The 19,284-nt window shown below is 40.9% G+C and overlaps 1 protein-coding gene across 1 annotated transcript in view; it reads right to left on the minus strand.

Annotated features, from left to right (window-relative positions):
- The window catches only part of CC1H1orf87 (chromosome C1 C1orf87 homolog), an 85,678-nt gene extending 79,563 nt beyond the window's left edge, over nucleotides 1-6,115 (minus strand). The window contains 2 exon segments of the mRNA XM_025912684.2: nucleotides 4,807-4,926; nucleotides 5,994-6,115. Coding sequence (XP_025768469.1) covers nucleotides 4,807-4,913 — 107 coding nt within the window. The 5' untranslated portion in view covers nucleotides 4,914-4,926; nucleotides 5,994-6,115.
- Nucleotides 6,116-19,284: the final 13,169 nt, after the last annotated feature.

The raw sequence follows: 19,284 nt of genomic DNA on the forward strand, positions 1-19,284 counted from the left end.
CACCACCCAGGAAATTCCAAGGAATTTAGGAGCGTTGTGTCAGCAACCACAGTCAAAGACCGAATACTAGAACAGAAGAGGCACCTGGTGCTCTTGTTATCTCCTAGGAAACTGCAAGGGGTTTAGGAGCTCTGTGCCAGGAACTGGGAGCAGAGACTAACATATCTATTTTCTATTGTTTCACAACAAGTAAAACCCAGACATTTATTCCATAGAAGCATTTACACATACTCTTATCTAAACACAGACTTTGAGTGTATCTCCGTTGATTTTGTCTTGTGGGTTTTAGCTCAGTTTCCTGCCAGGGCTTTCCAGCATTCTTCTTCCTACATGTTTACTGAAGTTATTTGTCTGTCTTCCTTCAGTTATGGATTTAAAAAGGTCAAGGTGCCTGGGTGGCTCAGTCGGTTAAGCGTCCGACCTCAGCTCAGGTCATGATCTCGTGGTCCATGAGTGTGAGCCCTGCATTGGACTCCATGTTCACAGCTCAGAGCCTGGAGCCTGCTTCAGATTCTGTGCCTCCCCATCTCTCTGCCCCTCCCCTGCTCATGCTCTTTCTCTCTCACTCAAAAATAAATAAAGATTAAAAAAAATGTTGACTAAGAACAGGGTTACACACAAATCCTCTTAACCTCCCCACCTCCAACACGTAGTGTTGACATCAATTGTTCAGTCACCACCATGTTGGCATAATCTGGTTTTAGTCAACATGTACCAACCCTTAGTGACCATCACTTTCGTGTTTTGTTTTCACAACTAATATATTTCATTCTTTGGCCTGCAATTTTGTCAGGGATTGTCCACAAGCCTCAGGTTTTGTGGTGTTATTACATACTTTTATCTCCTTTTAGAAAATGGGAATATTTGTCTCCTGTCAGTTGGCATTATCTTCTTCTTGATGAGCTTTGGAAGATTACTCCTCAGAGTTCCATAGTTACATCTGCATAATACTTTAGCAACATGAGCCTTTAGATTTGGATTTAAAGCAACTAAGCATTGTCTTTCTAGCTCTTTATTTTTCTTGGCATCCACTGTGCCCTCGTTCATTTATTAGGCTTTCAAAATGTAAAGACTTTGTACTCAGTGCTGAGGGTGCAATTGTGCACACAGGATTTACAGTTAAATAGGGGAGCCAGAAATGCATAGGAAATCATAGAGTGTGACAGTCCCTTAAGGTTGCTATGGAAGCCCACGGGGGCGAAGGGCAGGGGGTCAGTGAATCTGGGGCTGAAGGTGGGGCACCTGATTAGATCTGCATTTTAGAATGATGATGCTTGCTGTACTTGAAAATTGGGCTTCTCAAACTGTAATGTTGCTTAAGAGTCCCCTGGGAATTGACAAAAATGCAGATTCTGGCTCACTGTGTCTGGAGAGGGGCCTGGGATTCTGCATCTAACCAGCTCCCAGGTGAGGCTGATGCTAGTTTACCATGGACCACCCTTTGGGGAATAAGCCTTTAGATGAGTGGATTAGAGTAAATAGAGAGAAAGGAAGGCTGGTGGGGTGATGTGGGAGGCAAGTGATGATTCCAAAACTCGGGGACACTTGTTTTATTCTTTGAAGCCTGCAGATCTACTTGTTGAGGAATTTGACTACTAAATGGGTATTGAGTATTTTTCTTTCATCTGTCAATAACTGTACAGGCTAAATTAAGGAAAGAGGGAGGGAGCTCAATTCCACTCTTAGTTCTTAGTAACCAGCCTCACTTTAAGCCCACAGGGTCCTCACTTGTCTCATCTATAAAATGGGAGACTGGTTGTTATGGGCTGCATTGAACCCTAAAATTCATATGGTGAAGTCTAACCCCCAGGACCTCAGAATATGACCTTGTTTGGAAATAAGGTAGTTGCAGATATAATTAGTTAGATTGAGGTCATACTAGACTGGGATGAGCCCCTAATCCAATTGACTGGTATTCTTATAGAAAGGGGAAATTTGTACACAGACACATATACAGGGAGACTGCCATGTGAATCTTCGATTTGTGCTTCCATGAGCCACAGAACTGCCAGAAGCAGGGAGAACCACCTAGAAGAGATGGATTCTTCCCCGGCTCTACTAACCCCTTGATTTCAGACTTCCAGCCTCTGGAACTGTGGGACAACACAGTTCTGTTGTCTAAGCCATCTAGTTTGTGGACCTTTCATACAGCAGCCCTAGCAAATTAATACATTGATTTAGACCTTGAAGATCACGTTCAGGTCTGACATACTATTCGACCTTCTCCACATAGGCTACAGGAAATCTGAACTAAATTGTGGTTATACAGGAGGATTTCTATTTTCCATCCATTATGAATTTGTTTTTAGAGATTATTTATTTATTTTGAGAGAGAGAGAGAGAGCAAGAGAGAAAGAGCTGGTGAGGAGCAGAGAGAGGGGAGAGAGAGAATCCCAAGCAGGATGTGTGCTGTCAGCATGGAGCCTGACATGGGGCTTGATCCCATGAACCATGAGATCATGACCTGAGCCAAAATCAAGAGTCAGATGCTTAACTGACTGAGCCACCCAGGCACCTCTTTCCATCACTAATTTGTAATTTTTCTTTTTAATTCAGGTTGTCCTTTTAGAGACTTCTTTCTTTTTTGGCTTTCACTTCTGTTTCTTACCTAGATTTTTGACTAACAGACTCATCAGATTCAGCTCAAAGAATAAGCCCTCTTGAGACCTGGGCTGAAGGTATACACGTAGCACAACTAAAATGCTTCCGAGATAGATTTTAGGACATACCTGACACGACAGTGGTGGGTCTGTTTTTACCTCAGCAACAAGAACCTTTTGAGAATCATTTATTTTTGAACTATCCAGAAATATTTTAGCTAAGTGTGTTAATTAATGGTCCTATGTAATTCCAGCCACGGTAACATCAAGCCCATAGAAAACAGAAACGAAACGACCTCTCTTGATGTTCTTTAAACTTTTTTGTCTTACGGTTGTCATAGAAGAAAAAGAACTGGGTCTTTTATTTCACAGTTCATGTATCTAACCCAATGTAGTCTTTTGTTTCCTGGATTCTGAAATTTAAAAAAATAAAGAGAAGAAAATAAAAGGCACCTTTGCATAAGACAAAGGAAATTTTTCCCTATTTAAAAGGACAAGGACCCTCCCCAGCCAACCCTTTTAGGAACATATTGGACTCTGATACTCCTGGAAAAAGAAGGGGATTTGGGACACAAGGGGCTGCAGAAAGAACCCCAGAGCAGAATGGAATTAGTGCGGTAGTAATGTTGTCTCTGGATGGGAGGAGAACTGAGCCAGGCATCCAAACTGACCCTAGTACTTTCCTCGCCAAGCACGGACATTTAGTAGATCTTATCACTGTAAGATTATTATATGATTATATCACAGTATCTTAGTTTTCTCATCTACAAAACAGAGATAAGTGGCCGCCCAGACATAGAATAAAAAAAGGGATGGCAAGCATTCCATAGAATGAGATTTGATTTTTTATTACATGTCTTGTATCCCTGGAAAAAATATGCTTCAATAATAACAACAGAACCACTGAGTGAGCATCTTGAATACATTCCTGGGCACTGGAAAGGTGTTTTGCATACTTTTTCACATTTGGTCCTCATAACAACCCTACTAGATACATGTGTCTTAGCCTTAATTAATAGATGGTAGAATCTGAAGCCAGAGACATTAATGAACTTTCTCAATGCCAAAAGGCCAGGAAGGCACGGAGCCAGGATTCAAATTCACATCTCTCAGCTCTGTAGGGATCCCAAATGCCGGACTCATGGGCCGCAAAACTCCCTTGCTGTGCCAGACAGACATTACTAATTGATTATAGCACTCACTTTGGAATTTTTCTGGGCTGACAATACTGATGGTGGGGAGTTAAATTTACCCTGCTAATGCCTATGCTCCATAACAGTGGTCCTGATGGCCTCATTTTCAGAGATTCCGATTCAGTAGGTCTTGGGTTAGATTCCAAATCTTTATTTGTAAGGGTTTTCTAGATGTTTCTGATGGCAGCCAGGTTTGGTTTCCACCACTTTCAGCACCTTTGTTTTGTGAGGCCAGATCTTATCTGTTTGTCTCTGTGTTTGGTCTGTCGGTGTCTGAAACCAATGGAAAAGCTATGGGAATAATCTCAGGAGGGAAAGGCCACGATTGACCAGCTGCTCTTTATGGAATGATACTAGAGCAAAGGCAGGTCTCATGCTTTCTTTTTTCTTTTGTGAACCACCAAAATGCTGGAAGGAAGACCTAGTCATAGGCTTCTGTGCCAAATATCTGGTGAATTTTAAAGATCCATGAGTGTCCTCCCTTACATGTGATTGTGATGAGTTGGAGGGAAGAAAGACCTTGTAGCTAAGCTCTGAGAAGCCCCTGCTTGGAGCAGTATAGACTATAAATAAGAATAAATGAAAATCTTATAATTTATGATTCATTATTAATCCCACCCCTTTAATTCATAACAAATTGACTAACACTGACCCCCCCCCCGCCCCCGCTAAAAAAATTACTACATGTAGTAGATTGCACACCTGATGAGAAGCAGCAGAAATACTCCATTAATATTTATAAATGTCTCTTTGCTTGCATTCCTCATCCATTTGGAAAATCTGCCTAAGTAATTAAGGAGTAAGGGAAATTATAAAGATGAAAAATATCAGGAAAACAGTGCTCATGGAAGTTATCAACACGATTTTGCTTCTACTGTTATTCCTTCATGACTTAATTTTCCATGGACAACATTTTAAAAATGTAAATTTCCAGATTAAAAAAAAAAAACCCAGCAACTCCAAACTTCATTATCTTCCCAGCAAAGCAGACATTTTTCAAACAGTAAACTTACATCTTTGGCTTCTCCACGAGGTACCAAAAGTGTTTACTTCCAATGATTTTCACCACCATCTCAGGCACTGCATCTGATCCACATGGAGTCTTCCAAACAGAAGACATGCTTCTCAAAATCCTTGGGTTGGAAAATAAGTAAACCTTTCATCGTCTGGATTTCCCATTAGTCAATTTACTGTTGTCAATTATAACAACAAAAATAGCAGCAGAACAAAGTGCTTTGCCTATCTTATCTCACTCGACATTCCTGATAAAGCCATGAGTAAGATATTCCTAATTATGATTATCATTCTTGTTTTAGTTGAGGGGACAGGCATAATGTACTTATGCAACTTACTCAATAGCATAGAATCAGTAATTAGCAGATTTGGGAATCCCACTCAAGAGGTCCACCAAATTGGTCTGCTGAGCCATTTGGGCACTCTACCTTTCTGATATCAGGTGGTTTCCTTCCACCTTTCTTATGTGATTCTTGTGAAGTGAGAGAGGAAACCAGGGCTCTTCGTGGGTATGTGAAGATCTTATATTCAGCTCTCATGCTCAGTTTCTCCTTTTACAAAACCGGGATAATTCCAATTTTATTCCCTGGGTTTTAGAGTGAATCCAATGAGATAAAACATCTGAAGGAGCGCTGTACATAGGAAAGAGGGATTTTTGTTGTTATTGCTGATGTGTGTTTCTGAAACAATCCAGTGAATCTACAATTGAGATCCAGTATTAGATAAGTACTGGATGTTTATACAGATCTGATGCCAAGGGCAACTCAGACGTTCTATAAACCTGGCCCCAGGCTGATCACTCTCTTTCAGAGTCTGCTATTATTGAAAAGTCTTCAGAGGTCATTCTAATCCAAACGCTGGTTTTACAGACTAATAAACCAAGGCCCAGAGAGGTGTATCATTTGACCAAACTCACACAGCAAGTGAGAACAGACCTGTTTCTAGTGTGCAGGTCTGAAGTAGACCAGCGCTCTTTCCAAGACCCCAACTTCACTTAGCGTGTGGCCAGCACGCAAGAAAGACCTGCTCTGCCAGGATAGCCCTGTCCAGTGGAACCTGCAACCTCTGTGAAACTGTCTGAAACTTCAAGGACCACAGTTTGTGATTGTGGTGTCCACTGTCTGCCCAGCAGCTGCACGTCAGTCCTGAGCCCTTTCCTGGGATGAAACAGAGGGGGAGGCCTTACCCCCGAGGCGGCGTTTCCCCACCCAGGCAGCTCAGGGATACTCAGTCTGTGCTCTCCCAGGATCGCGACCAGAGACAGCCTGGCGGGGAACATGGTGGGGCGGGGGATTGGAGGCCAGGAGTCGGGCCAATCACCGGGCCCAGCGCGCGGGCGGGGCTGCTACCGCCGGGTCTCTAAGGACGCAGAGGCTGTTGCTGGGCGGGGTCCGAGTCTTCTTCCACCTGCTGGAGAGGGGAGGGAGTGGGCTCCTCCACAGGCGCCGGGGTGTGGCTGCAGACAGGCGAGTCTGAGTGTTCTCCCATCTGTGCTTTGGAGCTTCTCCAAGACATGTGAGCGTCTTTCTTGCAACTCCTTCGCTCACCTGTGTGATGAAATGAAATAAGAATATTAAAAAAAATAAGTTTGAGTGGTATCTGTATGCCAGATTCCTCATTTGAGCCAGGCAACTATTATTACTTGGTAAGTTAACAATTACCAATAACAAAGTTTTATCTATATTTTAAAGATTAAAAAAAAAAATAAGGCTTGGGGGTGTTGCGTAATTTCCCAATATGCCACGAAGGCAATTGACAGAGTGAAGATTTGAATATATTCCTACACATCCCAGATTTCCAGAAAGTTTTTATTGTTCAGAGACTAAAAGCAAACACGGGTAAAGACACTTTAAATGGATTCCAAAATGGTGTTAGTATTTCCAGCAGCAGCCCCAGTAACCATCCTGCCTATCTCCTGCCCTCTGGCTGTGCTGTGTTTTGTGATTTACTGTATCACCTACTGGCACGTGCAGTGTGATGATACACGCATCCCCCCTCTAGGGCTCTCTCTCTAGTGGCAGAGACACACAGGACATTCTGTGATATACAAAGTACCTCGGGGGAGGAAAGGGGACAGTTCCCTTTTTACTCTGCCAGCCCAGCTTTCACATGGTCGCCAGAGCAGTGTTCCCAAGGCCCAATTCTGATAAGTCCCCACCTCAAGTCAAATGACTCCTATCAGCCATGGCGGTTGTCCGTGGTTTCAAAGTCTTCCACACCCTATGCTCAAGCTATTTCTCCGGGGCTTTCTATACTCCATCCAACCCAGTCTACTAACTGGCCTGGCCTGAACTTTTCTTTCTTTCTTTCTTTCTTTCTTTCTTTCTTTCTTTCTTTCTTTCTTTCTTTCTTTCTTTCTTTCTTTCTTCCTTCCTTCCTTCCTTCCTTCCTTCCTTCCTTCCTTCCTTCCTTCCTTTTCTTTCTTTCCTTCCTTTTCTTTCTTTCCTTCCTTTTCTTTCTTTCTTTCTTTCTTTCTTTCTTTCTTCCTTCCTTCCTTCCTTCCTTCCTTCCTTCCTTCCTTCCTTCCTTTTCTTTCTTTCCTTCCTTTTCTTTCTTTCTTTCTTTCTTTCTTTCTTTCTTTCTTTCTTTCTTTCTTCCTTCCTTCCTTCCTTCCTTTTCTTTCTTTCCTTCCTTTTCTTTCTTTCCTTCCTTTTCTTTCTTTCTTTCTTTCTTTCTTTCTTTCTTTCTTTCTTTCTTTCTTTCTTTCTTTCTTTCTTTCTTTTTCTTTCTGTGCTTTATTCATTCTGTTCTCTCTGTACAAGACCCTTCATGTTTCCTCACAATCCATTCTTTAAGTTCCATCCCAAATGGTCAAGTGTATGCACCTGGGAATCAGATACCTTGGGTTCAGATCCTGGCTGTGTTAGTTCACAGTGATCTTGGCAAATCACTTAAAATCTTTGTGCCTTGGTTTCCTCTTCTATAAAATGAGGATGGCTTTTTGTGAAGATTAATTGAGTTATATAAGTAAAGCACTTAGAACAATGGCTGACACATAATGAGCAATATAAATGTTTGCTGTCATCATTATTATAATTATCTGTCACAAAGCCAAATCAGATCCCAGAAGCTGAAAATGGTTTCTCTGTTCTCTGTATAATTTGTGGTTTCTCTCTTCCATAAAATGTGTCTTCCTTTGCCTGATAGTGTGATTACTTGTTTGCACTGGTTGCCATACCTTCCTGGATTTATGCTTGTTGTAGGCTGAATAATGGCCTCCTGGACATCCCCGCCCTAATCCTTAAAACCTGTTAATATTATCTTCTGTGGCAAAAGGGACTTTGTAGATGTGATTAAGAATCTTAAAATAGGGAGATTATCCTGGATTATCTAGGTGGGTCTTTTTTTTTTTTTTTTTTTTTTCAACGTTTATTTATTTTTGGGACAGAGAAAGACAGAGCATGAACGGGGGAGGGGCAGAGAGAGAGGGAGACACAGAATCGGAAACAGGCTCCAGGCTCTGAGCATTCAGCCCAGAGCCTGACGCGGGGCTCGAACTCACGGACCACGAGATCGTGACCTGGCTGAAGTCGGACGCTTAACCGACTGCGCCACCCAGGCGCCCCTTCTAGGTGGGTCTTAAATATCATTGCAAGTGTCCTCAGAAGAGGGAGGTAGACAGATAATGGACTGTGGAAGAGGAAGGAGTAGATGTGACCATGGAAGCAAGAGGTTAGAATGATTTAAAGAAGGGGTTTGAGCCAAGGAATGCAGGTGGCCTCCAGAAGCCAGAAAAGGCAAAAAAAAAACAAAAACAAAAACAAAAAAACAAAAAAGCAAAACAAAAACCTCCTCTGGAGGCTCCAGAAGGAACCAGACCCTACTAACTCCTTGACGTTAGCCCAGTGAGACTGATTTTGGGCACCTGGCTTCTAAAACGCTAAGAGAATAAAGCTGTGTTGTCATAAGCCACCAAGTTTGTGATAATTGATTACAGCAGCCGTAGGAAACAAATGCAATGTTATTGAAGAGCCCACTTCTTTTTTACAAATGTTTATTTTTGAGAGAGAGAGCAGATGTGCGTCCACATGAGGGGGGAGGGGCAGAGAAAGAGCAGAGAGAGGGGATCTGAAGCCAGCTCTGCACTGACAGCAGAGAGCCTGATGTGGGGCTCTTGACTTGAGAGCCTGATCACCAGGAGATGCTGCGTGACCTGAGCCCATGTCAGAAGCTTAACTGACTGAGCCACCCAAGTGCACCAGGACCCACTTCTTCATAGAACTGATCACATTCTATGGCTCAAGGAGGCCAAACAGAATTCTTGTTGAGGACCGCTGTACAGGTATTGGATAAAAAGGAGGCCTTCTGTCTGTTGGGGTTACTAAAGTGTGAGGATACGGTATTGAGGTTGTTGGCAGATATTTATGTGAACACATATGCCTTTTCAGCAGATGAGGAGGAAGCCAGATCAGAGCTGAAAATGGAGCCAGTGTGGGGAAGGGAGTGACAAGGAAGAGCCTGGATCCAGCTATGCTTGAAGCTAGCAAGATTCTAGGCCTCCTAAACACTGAAGAGAAAAATGTAGCTCTTGCTGAAAAGATATTGTGAAACGAGCTTCATTAATCTTTACCTAAAGAGTCCTGGTGAATGCAGAGACTTTTAAAACTTCAGGTTGCTAAGGTTCATATGTGGGCTGCAGTTAATTGATTGGTATTTTAAATTTCACTGTTAATTCTGTGATAGACCTTGAAGAAGTCAATCAATTTTGATCAAATCAGTTATTCTACTGAAGGCTCCCTTTGACCTGATCTTGACCTAAAGATTTTATAAATGCCAACTTGAAACACAATGACATAGAGGGAGGATTTCCACTGCAGCTTTTTTATTAGTTTGAAGGTATCCACTTGAAATTGGATATATTTCTTTCAGATCCAAGGGAACCTCTGCTTTGCCATTTCCTAGCCAAATGAACTTGAGTAAGCAATTTAACTCTTACCTTCCGGTGGAGACAAACAATAATTATCCTGAAGATTGCTATCAGGATTAGAGATAGCATTCCTAGAGCCCCTGACATGTAATAAGCTTTCATAAATTGTATTCAATAGCAGCTAACGTTTAGTGAATATTTATTATGTGCCAGACATTGTACTAAAAGCTTTTTTTTAAAAAATGTTTATTTATTTATTTTATGTGTGTGTGTGAGAGAGAGAGACAGAGAGACAGAGAGAGACAGAGACAGAGAGAAAATCCCAAGCAGGCTCCACCCTGCTGGAGATTCAATGTGGAGCCCAATGTGAGGCTTGTTCTCCCAACTTGAAGATCACTACCAGAGCTGATATCAAGAGTGGGATGCTTAACTGACTGAGAGACCCAGGCACCCCATCCTTTTTTTTTTTTTTTTTTTTTTTTTTTACATAGGCTCCTCACTCAACACAGAGCCCAATGTGAGGCTTGAACTCACAACCCTGAGATAAGCCCTGAGCTGATATCAAGAGTCAGTTGCTTAACCAACTGAGCCACACAAGTCCCCCTGTGCTGTTCATTCAATATCTTATCTTATGGATTTAATATCTCCATTTTAGAGGTGAGGAATCCAAGGTTTAGAGAAGATAACTTGCTAGAGGGAGCATAGCTAGGAAGAATCAGAGCTGCAAAAAAAATCTAGGTGTGTCTAATTCTAGAAGTACCCTTTATAGCCACTACTCCATACCTCCTCTGTGGAAGTTAGCCATTATTGTCAGTATTGTTATTAATGTTGATGTTTTCATTGGCACTGTTTTAAGGCTCTAGTTCCCTTAGAGAATGCAGATTCTATGCTAGAATTTTTTTTTAACGTTTATTTATTTTAGAGAGAGAGGGAGAGATGGAGCACAAGGAGGGGAGGAGCAGAGAGAGAGGGAGACAGAATCAGAAGCAGGCTCCAGGCTCTGAGCTGTCAGCACAAAGCCTGACGTGGGGCTTGTACCCACAGACCATGACCTGAACTGAAGTGGGACGCCCAAATGACTGAGCCACCCAGGTGCATCCTATGATAGAATTCCTAATGAGGAGTGGCCTCTTCTTATCTGGGATTTTCTACTTCACACTCTGGTTTACGAAATGACATAACCAAGAAACATCTCTCTAGTGGTTTATATTAAACAAGGCAAAACAAAAAGCTATGTAATAAATGTCTCCAGAAGATTAAATACTGTGGTTAAAACTGTCCTTGAACTCAACAGCTTTAGATTACAAGTCACCAGAGAAGGATTCCAGAGAAACATCTTCCAATGGAGACAGCTCTCTTTCTTTCTCCGAAGAAAGATGAATAGCTATAATAAGGAAACCAAAGAATGCTTCCTCCTAAAACTTCACGATTTTACATTTACCATCAAGTAAAGAAAAGGAAAAAAAAATGCCTCCAAAAAATGTTTTGTTTTTGCCCATATAAGTCAAAGTAGAATGAGTTTATAAATAGGAAACAATAAAGCACTGCTCTTTTGAACAGTTTAATCGCAGATATGTAAAAATGAGGCATTTTGCGTTGAAGTCCCTGTTCAAAAATAGAGAAAAATACTGATGTTAAACTGAACTGTATTGCAAAGAATTCGGGGCTTTACACATTTACCCCCTGATAAACATATGGGACCCAAGCCAATGATCTTCTTTATGACTAAGGAAGGACTGTGGGTAAAAAGATGAGCAAATGACAGGACGATTTTCTAACAGACTGCAAAGATGGCTGAGTTTCTTTTCCTTTTTAAAACCCTCTCCTGGCTCTGGAGAAAGAAGATCACGTGGCATACTGATTAGATGGGCCAATTTGGGGCCCTGTGTTAATTTACTAGGGTTGCCATAACAAAGTACAACAAAGTAGGGACGTTATAAAAAACAGAAATTTATTATTTTACAATTCTGGAGGCTAGAAGTCCAAAAAGGTATCAGTAGGGTTGGTGCCTTATGAGGGTGGTGAGGGAGAATCTGTTCCATGCTTATGTCTTGCTTTTGGTGGTTTACTGACAATATTTGGCATTCCTTGGCTTGTGGATTTCAGCCTTTATGTTGGCTTGCGTGGTATTCTCCCTGTGTGGGCCTCTGTGCCCACTCTACTCCAGGATAACTTCGTCTTAACTGATTACCTCCACAATCACCCTATTTCCACATAAGGTCACATTCTTTTTTTTTTTTTTTTTTTTTTTTTTTTTTTAAAATTTTTTTTCAACGTTTATTTATTTTTGGGACAGAGAGAGACAGAGCATGAACAGGGGAGGGGCAGAGAGAGAGGGAGACACAGAATCGGAAACAGGCTCCAGGCTCTGAGCCATCAGCCCAGAGCCTGACGCGGGGCTCGAACTCACAGACCGCGAGATCGTGACCTGGCTGAAGTCGGACGCTTAACCGACTGCGCCACCCAGGCGCCCCATAAGGTCACATTCTAAGGTCCTGGGGGTTAGGATTTCAACACACGAATTTTGGTGGGATACAATTTGCTATCAACGGAATGTCTGTGGACCCCCACAGATTCATATGTTGAATCCCTAATTCCCAATGTGTTGGTATTTGAGGTGGGGCCTTTGGGAGGTCATTAAGTTTAAGTGAGATCATATGGGTTGAGCCCTCATGACAGGATTAGTGCCCTTAAAGGGAAATGAAGGGACTAGGGCTCCCTCTCTCTCCACGCTGTGAGGGTACAACAAGAAGACATACCTCTGCAAACCAGGAAGAAGGCTGTGTTTCAGAACTGTCTCCTTGATGTTGGACTTCCCCGACTTCAGGACTGTGAGAAAAGAGTGGTTGCTGTTTAAGCTATTCAATCTGTGGTATTTTTCTTATAGCAACTTGAACTAAGACACAATTCAACCCAATACAAGCCCTAACTGCTTGGATTCCAAACCTGGCTCTGCACGTAGGATGAGTTACTTCAGGCAAACTACTTTGCCTTTCTGTAATTTTATTTCTTCATGGGTAATACCAATACCTACAATAATGCAAAGTTGAAAGGAATGAGCAAATGTTTAGAACAGTGTTTGGTATCTGGTAAGAATTTGTTGCCATTAGTCTTACCTCCTTAAAATAATATATGCATCCTTTATTATGGCCCCCTTGATGTGGTTCTTGCCCACTTCTCCAGTCTCGTCCCCCACTCTCTTTCTCCCCACCTAATTAACTGAAGCTGTGCCATATTACCTAAAGTTCCTTCAACCTTCTAGAAGTTTTATCCCTCATGCCTTTTTAGAGGTGGTTGTTTTTGCTTGAAATGTCTTCCTTGTGGCCCCGTTTCAAACTTTGAAGATAAAGTCAAATGTTCCCAACTACGTGAAGCTATCTATTCTCAGTGTCCCCAGGCAGGTGGGCGTGCTCCCTTAAGTAAACCAGCAGTCTTAACACCTTCTACTCTTCACTGTAATTACTGGTTCAATATCTTTCTCCCCTGTGGAGTTGCTCCTGTGGATGGTAAATGCTACATCTTGTTTGTCATGCGGCCAGTTCTAAGCACGGTGCTGGTACATAGTATGTATCATGAACACATGTTGGATAATTTGTAACAGTATGATAATGATGATGATGATAATGTTAAGGAAGCATCATTTAACGAAGGATAGCTTCTTATGTATTTAAGGTTTACTATGTGTCAGTCCCTGAGGAAGGGTCTCAGTTAATTTCAGTAATGATCTCTTAAGGGATAGATTATTTTCTTTGCCCTGCTGATGAAGAATCTGGTCTCAGAGTACTAGATCAGACAGGAGGACTATTGGTGGTAAAAAGCAGAAACTCCACTAAAGGGGATTCTAGCAAAATGGGTATTTGTCATGAAACCCACATGCAGAAATGAACTCAGCCCTCTGAAACATGAGGGACATGAGGAGAATTTTCTTTTTCTAACCCTTATTTCTGCTCCTCTCTGTGCCTCAGCTTCATTTATTCTTTGCTCTGCTCTGCATTGGTGTTTTGTGATCCCAAGACCACAGGAAAGGAAGTCTCCCATAACAATTCATGAGTTTATATCATTTCCATTCAAGAGACCAGTACACCTGGAATTTCTTTGTCCCATTTACTAGGGACAAATCATGGTTGACTTGTTTGGGTTAGGAGACATTTGGACCAATAAATCATTGCACAGGGGAAAAGAAGGTAAATAGAACTGTGAATTGTTGGAGAAGCCCTTGGCTCTGGAGAAGAGCTAGTATGCAGAAAGTTACAAAATAAGGGAATCTGGTAGAGATTAACCAGATAGGAGGTTGAATAACTTGCCCAAGGTCTTACAGCAAATAAATGGTACAGCAATGATTCAAATTCATATCTGTCTCACTATATAGCATTGTATCTTCTTGGAACATGTGTTTTTAACTTCTGTAGTATAATATTAAGCAACCTAGAAAAACGTGGTTGTATTAAAAGGTTCTAGAGAATGAGCACAGAGACATTCTCAACCACAGAAAGACCATTCCAGTCACCTCTGCCCTGGATTGTTAGGAACCTTACTTGCTTTTAAGTTTGAGCATCTGTAAATCACAATATCTCAAGGTTGAAAGGAACCTCGCAAGTTACCTTGTCTAATCAATTCCTCCATGCAGCTACATGGAGCATGGATAGTCTTCAAACCTTCTTGCCTAGCGATTCTGAAGGCCGCAAAGAGGCTATAGGGTAGAATTCAGAGCACTGGCTCTGAGGTCAGAGGCTTGGGTTCAAATCCCAACCCTGCCATTTACTATCGTGTGTCTTTGGACCATGAGCTTAGCATTTATGCCTTAGTATCCTAATCTGTGAAAGGAGGATAACAACAGTTATATCATTCTTTTTTTTGTTCAAAGCAATATTAATTGTGCACTTACTGTATGCAGGCCCTCACCAAAGTGTTTTGTATTTACCAACACATTTATCATCATAATAATTCTATGAGGTAGAGAGTGTTGCTTTCAATTAAGGAAACAGGTAGAGGAGAGTGAAGTACCTGTCCTAGGTCGCCCAGTTGGTGGTAAGCCTGGGATTTAAATGCTTGCAATCTGGCTACAAAGTTGATGCACCATCCACCATGTTATAACAGCTCCCTGCTGTTCTTGGGAAGAGCAAGTGATAAAACAAACACAAAGCACTTAGCACAGGTCCTGGCACACTCTGTATTGTCAATAAATATCCATGCAGTTGCTATCTTCCTCCCAGTCCCAGTTTTCTTAACACCAACCACGAAGCCTGAGTGCCATAAAGTCTTCCATTCTTGAATGCTTGTGGGAGAAGCAAGACGCCTGGTCCATTTGCTAATACTGCTGCATGGTCTAGAAGAAGGAACTTGTATAGATGCAGGACTTCTCAGTGCCCAGTATCCCCACCAACTTCTAAGCATGGCTTAACTAAGATAATGCTTCTTGCTTTTTAAAAAAAAAATGTTTATTTATTTTTGACAGGGCACAAGTGAAGGAGGGGTGGAGAGAGGGGGACAGAGGATCCAAAGTAAGCTCTGTGTGGACAGCAGAGAGCCCGATGCAGGGCCTGAACCCACGAACCACAAGATCATGACCTGAGCCGAAGTCAGATGCTCAACAGACTGAGCCACCAACAGAATAGAAAGTCCAGAAATAAACTCACACATAGCCACCCAGGTGCCCCAATAATGTTGTTGTTTTTTTTTTTTTTTTTTTTTTGGAATAGGAGTAAGAAAGTGGTTGAAAGAAGGAATGCTTCTTGATAGTGCCCCCCAAAAGCCTCAGTTGATTTTATGGCAAAACTTGCTGTAATAATATCACTGATGTATCTATACCTATTAAATATTTACTAGGCATAGTTTTATGGCCCTGGTTTGAATTGTTGAAGATACAATGATAATCAGATTTGAATGATCCTGTCAAAATTGCTAACAGGGGAGTTAAAATTTGCTCATAAACAATAATAATCCATAACTGGGTAGGTTAATATTGTTAAAATATCCATACTACCTAAAGCAATCTACAGATTCAATGCATTCCTTTTCAAAATTCCAGTGTAATTTTTTCACAAATTAGAACAAACCTTACTGAAATCTGTATGGAACCACAAAGCCTCCAAATAGACAAAGCAATCTTGAGAAAGAAAAACAAAGCTGGAGATATCACACTTCTGATTCCAAAATATATCACAAAGTTATAGTAGTAAAAACAGTATGATATTGGCATGAAGACCAGCACAGAGGTCAATGGAACAGAAAAGGAAGTCCAGAAATAAACCCACACATAGATGGTAAATTAATTCATGACAAAGGAGGCAAGAATATATGATGAGGAAAGAACAGTCTCTTCAAGAAATGAGGCTGAGAAAACAGGATAACTACATGTAAAAGAATGAAATGAGACCACTATCTTACACCACGCACACAAATCAACTCAAAATATTTGAAAGACTTGAATGTAAGACCGAAACCATAAAATTCCTGGAAGAAAACATAGGCAGTAAGCTCCTTGAGGTTGGTCTTGGCAATGATTTTGGGGGGTTTGACATCAAAATCAAGAGAAATAAAGTAAAAATGAACAAGTGGGACTGTACCAAACTCAAAGGCTCTATGTGGAAAAAGAAGCTATGCACAAAATGAAAAGACAACATACTTAATGGAAATACTTGCACATCATGCATATGATAAGGGGTTAACATCCAAAATATACAAATAACTTGTAATAACTCAATAGCAAGAAAACCCAACAATCCAATTAGAAATGGGCAAGGGATCTGAATGGACTTTTTTTTTTTCCAAAGAAGATACACAGATGGCCACATACATGAAAAGGTACTTAACATCACTCAACGTCAGGGAAATGCAATTCAAAACCACAGTGAGCTATCACCTCACACCTGTCAGAATGGCTGGCTAGTGGCAAAAAGACAAGAAATAACAAGTGTTGGCAGGGATATAGAGAAAGAAAAAGGAACTCTCGTGCACTGCTCATGGGAATGCAAATTGTTGTAGCCACTATGAAAAACAGTATGGAGTCTCCTGAAAACACTGAAAATAGAACTACCACAGTATCCAGCAATTCTACTACTGCGTATTTATTTAAAGAAATGAAAGCTCTAACTCAGAAAGATAAATACATGCTCATGTTCGTTACAGCATTCTTTACAGTAGCTAAGACCTGAAAACCACCAAGGTGTCCACTGATGGATACGTAGATAGAAATTATCTCGCCATTTGCAATGACGTGAATGGATCTTGAGGGCATTATCTAAGTGAAATAAGTCAGACAGAAAAACAAGTAAGGTATTATCTCACTTATATGTAGAATGTAAAAAGCAAAAAAAAACCCAAAAAAACAAAAACCTAAACAAATCCCATAGGTACAGAAAATTGGTGATTGCCAGAGGTAAAGCATGGGGAATGGGTAAAATGGGTGAACGGGTTCCAAAGGTACAAACTTCTAGTTATAAATGAGTCATGGGGATGTATTGTACAGCATGGTGATTATAGTTAATAATATTGTATTGTTTATTTAAAAGGTACTAAGAGAGTAGATCTTAAAAGTTATTATAAGAAAAAAAATTATAACTGTGTGTGGATGGATATTAATTAGACTTCTTGTGATCATTTAGCAATGGTTACAAATATTGAATCATTATGTTGTACACTTGAAACTAATATGTTAAAAATCATTATATAGGATATAAAGTAAGAAAGAATAATAAGAAATTAGTATGAAAACTTGAAGGAAAGAGAAATTCAGAATAGTAGGATTGGGGGAGATTTCATGGAAGAGTTAGCATATGAGTTGGGTCTTTTAAAGGTAGTTAGTCATATGGCATGTGAAAGGGGAAGAGACAGTATGCTAAGTGGAGAGAATAACACGAGTGGAGATTAAAAAAATCAAGAAATTGTAAGATGTGGTGAAGGAATATTGTCTAGTTTCATGGTGGAGTGGTGGAAGGAAAAATTTGGACGGTTGGTTTGGCCCAGATTGTAGCAGATCCTGAGTATCATATTAAAATGCACCTATTATTTTTGATGAGGACAGAGAAACATGTATTCTATTTTACAGTATGAATGAAATGACCTCACCCACAGTGTTAGTTGGGAAAGTCCAAGTTATGCTGTGCTAAGAGACAATACCTAAATCTCAGTCTTTTTTTTTTTTTTTTGGTTTGTTTATTTATTTTGAGAGAAAAAGAGAGCAGAGGAGGGGCAGAGAGAGAGAGAGGGAGAGAAAGAATCCCAGCCTATCAGCTATCAGCATCAGAGAGAATCCTGTGCTATCAGTACAGAGCCCAATGGGGGGCTGGAACTCACAAACCATGAGATCATGACCTGAGCTGAAAACAAGAGTTGGACACTTAACCGACTGAGCCTCGCTAAAGGTGCCTCACTAAAATCTCAGTGTCTTGATAAAAAAGAAGTTTATTTTTGTTCATGCAAATTGTGCTGTGCATTTGAGCAGACTCTAGGACAATTATTGTCCATGTGTTGGTTCAGCAATCTGGTCTCTATGGACCCTATGGCACCTCCATTTCAACACATGCTTCTGTGGTGACGGTGGCAAGAGGAAGAAAGTTGTGGAAGGTTACCCACCTGGAACTAAGTGCTTTCTCTCAAAACCATATATGCAGTGCTTCTATTGGCCAGATGAGGAATACGGCCTCCTTATTACAAAAGGGAACTGAGAAGTATTGTCTCTGTATGCCCGGAAACAGAAAAGTGGATACTGATGAGCCCTACGAATGTCTACCACATGCACACTTACAGAAAAATTACTGATTCAGAACAAGATTGTATTTACAAACAAAATAGAGATATGTAAGATTTCTAATATACTATTAACAGAAATTTTCCCATCTGTTACACTTACCACTTTCAAATGAAGGAAATGTTGTTTACGGTTTATCCACCCACAGCCCATAATGAAAGAAAGATACCCACTTATTTCTATAATCTGCCTGTTATTATCTCTTGAGTAGCACGAATTGGTATACATTGCTTGTGATGTAGGCTCTGCCAACACGCAGCGGATTCCTCCTTTGGTTTCAGCTGCAAGCTGCCCTCTAATTAGTACAGACCATGTCTTCCAAAGAAACACCTCCTTGTCAGAATGTGATGAGAGAGAAACCCACACTTAAAGAACTGAGAACACCTATGTGATGTGAATACACACGGTTGTCTACAGGTGACATTAACATGTTATACGATCTCAAAATGTCTTACTCTTACATAAAGTGGAATGTAGAGCTAGTAAGATTTGAGCAAAAGTGCCTGAGCTTTGACATCAGAGATAAGTTAGAAGCCTAACTCTATGAATTAATTGCTCCGTGACTCTGAGCCTTGGTTTCTTCATTTAAAAAAGATGGCATTGCTAACAATACAGTTATCAAAATGTATTAATAATAGCTAAAGTTGAGAACCAGCTTTTATGTCAAGCATTCTTACATGTGCTACTCTTCTCTTTTTATTTTTTTAAAATTTAATGTTTATTTATTTTTGAGAGAGAGAGAGAGAGAGAGAGAGAGCGAGCGCAGGGTAGAGACAGAGAGAGAGGGAGGCACAGGATCTGAAGCAGGCTCCAGGCTCCAAGCTGTCAGCACAGAGCCAGATGCGGGTCTCGAACCCATGA

Source organism: Puma concolor, chromosome C1, assembly GCF_028749965.1.
Source record: "Puma concolor isolate L17-30 chromosome C1, mPumCon1.1.hap2, whole genome shotgun sequence".
Classification (NCBI taxonomy): Eukaryota; Metazoa; Chordata; class Mammalia; order Carnivora; family Felidae; genus Puma; species Puma concolor.